The sequence below is a fragment of the Austrofundulus limnaeus genome, unplaced genomic scaffold, assembly GCF_001266775.1.
Source record: "Austrofundulus limnaeus strain Quisiro unplaced genomic scaffold, Austrofundulus_limnaeus-1.0 Scaffold280, whole genome shotgun sequence".
Taxonomy (NCBI): Eukaryota; Metazoa; Chordata; class Actinopteri; order Cyprinodontiformes; family Rivulidae; genus Austrofundulus; species Austrofundulus limnaeus.
Window position 1 is genome coordinate 83,627 of NW_013952682.1, and position 3,031 is coordinate 86,657.

Below are 3,031 nucleotides of genomic sequence, written 5' to 3' on the forward strand. Positions count from 1 at the left end.
AAGGGGACTGGAGTTTTGGGGATGGTCTAACCAAGGAGGGGACTTGGGTTTGGGGGACAATCTTACCCAGAAGGGGAGTGGGGTTTTGGGGATGGTCTAACCAAGGAGGGGACTTGGGTTTGGGGGAAAATCTTACCCAGGAGGGGAGTCGGTGTAAAGGTGGAGTTGGCGGTTTGCTGCCTGGTGTAGAACCATCTAGACTCATCTCAGTCCAGGACTCAGATGTCCTGATGGGTGCTGTTTGTGAATACTGGAGGTCTTGGGACTGGTTGTCCCTGCTGGCCACCACATCGTCTTCCAGCTGCTGGTCTAAGTCGGTTTCCTGCAGCTGGAGAGGGCGCAGCATGCTCAAGGCGTGTTTACGTGTTTGATGGTGCARAGCCTCGCTCACCAGAGGCTGGCTAAGGTGTCTCTTGGCCAGAGAGGCGTTCAATAACCCTAACCCTGTTGGGGTTCTCAAACGGGGCTGTTTTGGTAAAGCAGGAGTGTCTCTTGGGTCCTGGGGTGCATTGGGTCTTTTTGGGATGCAAGCTGGGGTAAGGATGGGGCTCGGGGTGGTCGGCTCACTGGAAGAGGACGATGAGTCCAGTTTCTGATTATTAAATAGTTTGTTGAGTTCCTCTGAGGTGCAGCCCTGTAGCTTTGCCTTGCACCTGTCCTCCCCCCTGCTTGGACACCCTGCCAGTCCTTCGTCTGTGGGTCCAAGAAGACTGAAGCTGGGACAGTCTGTCCTTTGCATGTAGTCATCAAAAAAAGAGCTGCTGTCATCAGAAGCTGAGTGGTGGGCCTCACTGCCAGGCCGGCTGAAACCACCTGGTCCTCCACTGTCCTCAGAACATCTGTCCCCCTCTGGAGCAATACTGCAGAGCAGAGGTGAGCTCCTGCAGGATTCAGGTTCACATCCACTCTCAGCAGTCTGTTTCTCTGGGGTGCTGCTGTTCTTTTGTGAAAAACTCACAGGTCCGCTTAGATTAGATATGTGGACTCCATCTATCTCTGAGGATCCTGTCTCCTGGTTACGCTTCTCTGTCAAAAACAGAACAATGAGAGACGTTTCAGAGGAAACTGAACAAAACCTCCTGATAAAAACCCAACAATAACTCAGCTCACAAGATGTCTGAAGTTTAGATGCAAAAACTGAAGAAGAAAAATTAATAGTTAGTAAACTGCAGAAATCCAAAAGCCTTTAGTCCTGCAAGACCATCAGTGTAAGGATCTGTGACCTGTTGTGTCTCCCCCTTGTGTCTTCACCTCAGTTTCTGCCTCTCTGTAGTCTTACAGTCAGTTATCTGAAACATGTCTTTACTCTGTCTCCACTCTGTCTTCAACCAGCTGTTTCGACTCAACCTTGCTTTTTTTTAACTGGTCCTTTTTCACCACGTCCTCGTCCGACCCCTGTTTGGTTTCTGTCCTGCCATTCTCCTGATTTCTCCTGATGTTTAGTTAGTTTTTTGCTGCCCCGTCGGCTTTTTGCTTTAATAAKGTTTCTTTCATGTGATTCCTTGTGTGGAGCCTCCATCTTTGGGTCTGATCTCACTGCCAGCATTACAGTCAGAACCTTCTGTCCTGACTGAGACAACGTGAGCACTTACCAGTTGGGTTTTGATCTGGATCCATCTCTCTTTGGGTGTTGGGGGTCCTAAGGGACAGGACAGGACCTGTAAGGACCTGGGGGGTCTTCCCCGTCACCTGGAAACATCCAAACGTCAGGCTGCTCAGACGTTGAGCCTGAGCCGGTTTATCTGGGAGTCCTGGTTCTCTGTGGACCTTCTGCTCAAAGGCTACAGACAGAAAGACATGCAGGTTTCAGGACATTTGTCTGAAGTTACAGAAAGACAAAGTTCCTCACCTTGCAGTTGTTTCTGCAGCTCCAGGATCTGAGCTTCCTGCAGTTTGTTGTGTTCTCTCAGTGCTGCGTTCTCCTCCTGGAACTGAAGGTCAGAGAAGTTCAGATGAAAAGAAAAGACCCAGACCTGCAGATCTTTCTGGTCCAAGRTTTACCTCAGACAGTCGCAGCATCACCCACTCCTTGATCTTAGCAGCTTTCTCCTCCACCGTTTTGGCTTCTTGAAGTCGGATCTGTCTCTGTTAGAGGAACAGAAAACACAGCTGTGTTCCTCTGAAGGCCTGAGGAGGAACCACATCTGTTCACATGGGTCTACCTGGTCCTCCAGCTGCTGCTCCAGCTTGGTGATCATGTCCTCCTTGTCCTGGACAGAGACCTGCAGCTCCTGGATCTGTTGGAACAGACGCATCTCCGAGTCTCCAGCCTGACCGCCAGGAGCCTGGAGTTTGTCCTCCATCCACTGGACCTGAAGCGTCCCACAGAGACACTTGAGTCTGGACTCTGAAGAAGCCTGTTGGTCTGTTTGGTCTTTCAGGTTCTTACCTGCTGGTTTGCAGCGAAGGCTCGTTTCTCTGAGTCCATCAGCTGTCTCTCCAACTGCTGAATCTGAGACACAAAGACACACTGTAACATGTCCTCTCTGTCCATGTCCAACTGTCCCTGTCTGAGAGGCAGGGACACCGGGAAAGTTCTGCAGTCCACCACAGACACACATGGACAGGTCTCAGTCCACCACAGACACACGTCTCAGTCCACCACAGAGACACATCAGGTCTCAGTCCATCACAGAGACACATGGACAGGTCTCAGTCCATCACAGAGACACATGGACAGGTCTCAGTCCATCACAGAGACACATGGACAGGTCTCAGTCCATCACAGAGACACATGGACATGTCTCAGTCCATCAGAGACACATGGACAGGTCTCAGTCCATCAGAGACACATGGACAGGTCTCAGTTTATCATAGAGACACATGGACAGGTCTCAGTCCATCATAGAGACACATGGACAGGTCTCAGTCCATCATAGAGAAACATGGACAGGTCTGAGTCCATCACAGAGACACATGGACAGGTCTCAGTCCATCATAGAGACACATGGACAGGTCTGAGTCCATCACAGAGACACATGAACAGGTCTGAGTCCATCACAGAGACACATGAACAGGTCTGAGTCCATCA

The 3,031-nt window shown here is 50.6% G+C and overlaps 1 protein-coding gene across 2 annotated transcripts in view; it reads right to left on the reverse strand.

Moving 5' to 3' along the window:
• Nucleotides 1–3,031, reverse strand: part of plekhh2 (pleckstrin homology domain containing, family H (with MyTH4 domain) member 2) — a gene marked incomplete at its 3' end in the record, with an annotated part of 20,319 nt that overhangs the window by 12,222 nt on the left and 5,066 nt on the right. For both annotated transcript variants that reach the window (XM_014021151.1, XM_014021150.1), the window contains 6 exon segments: nucleotides 137–1,026; nucleotides 1,593–1,781; nucleotides 1,850–1,931; nucleotides 2,002–2,085; nucleotides 2,163–2,312; nucleotides 2,390–2,452. In XM_014021151.1, coding sequence (XP_013876605.1) covers nucleotides 137–1,026; nucleotides 1,593–1,781; nucleotides 1,850–1,931; nucleotides 2,002–2,085; nucleotides 2,163–2,312; nucleotides 2,390–2,452 — 1,458 coding nt within the window.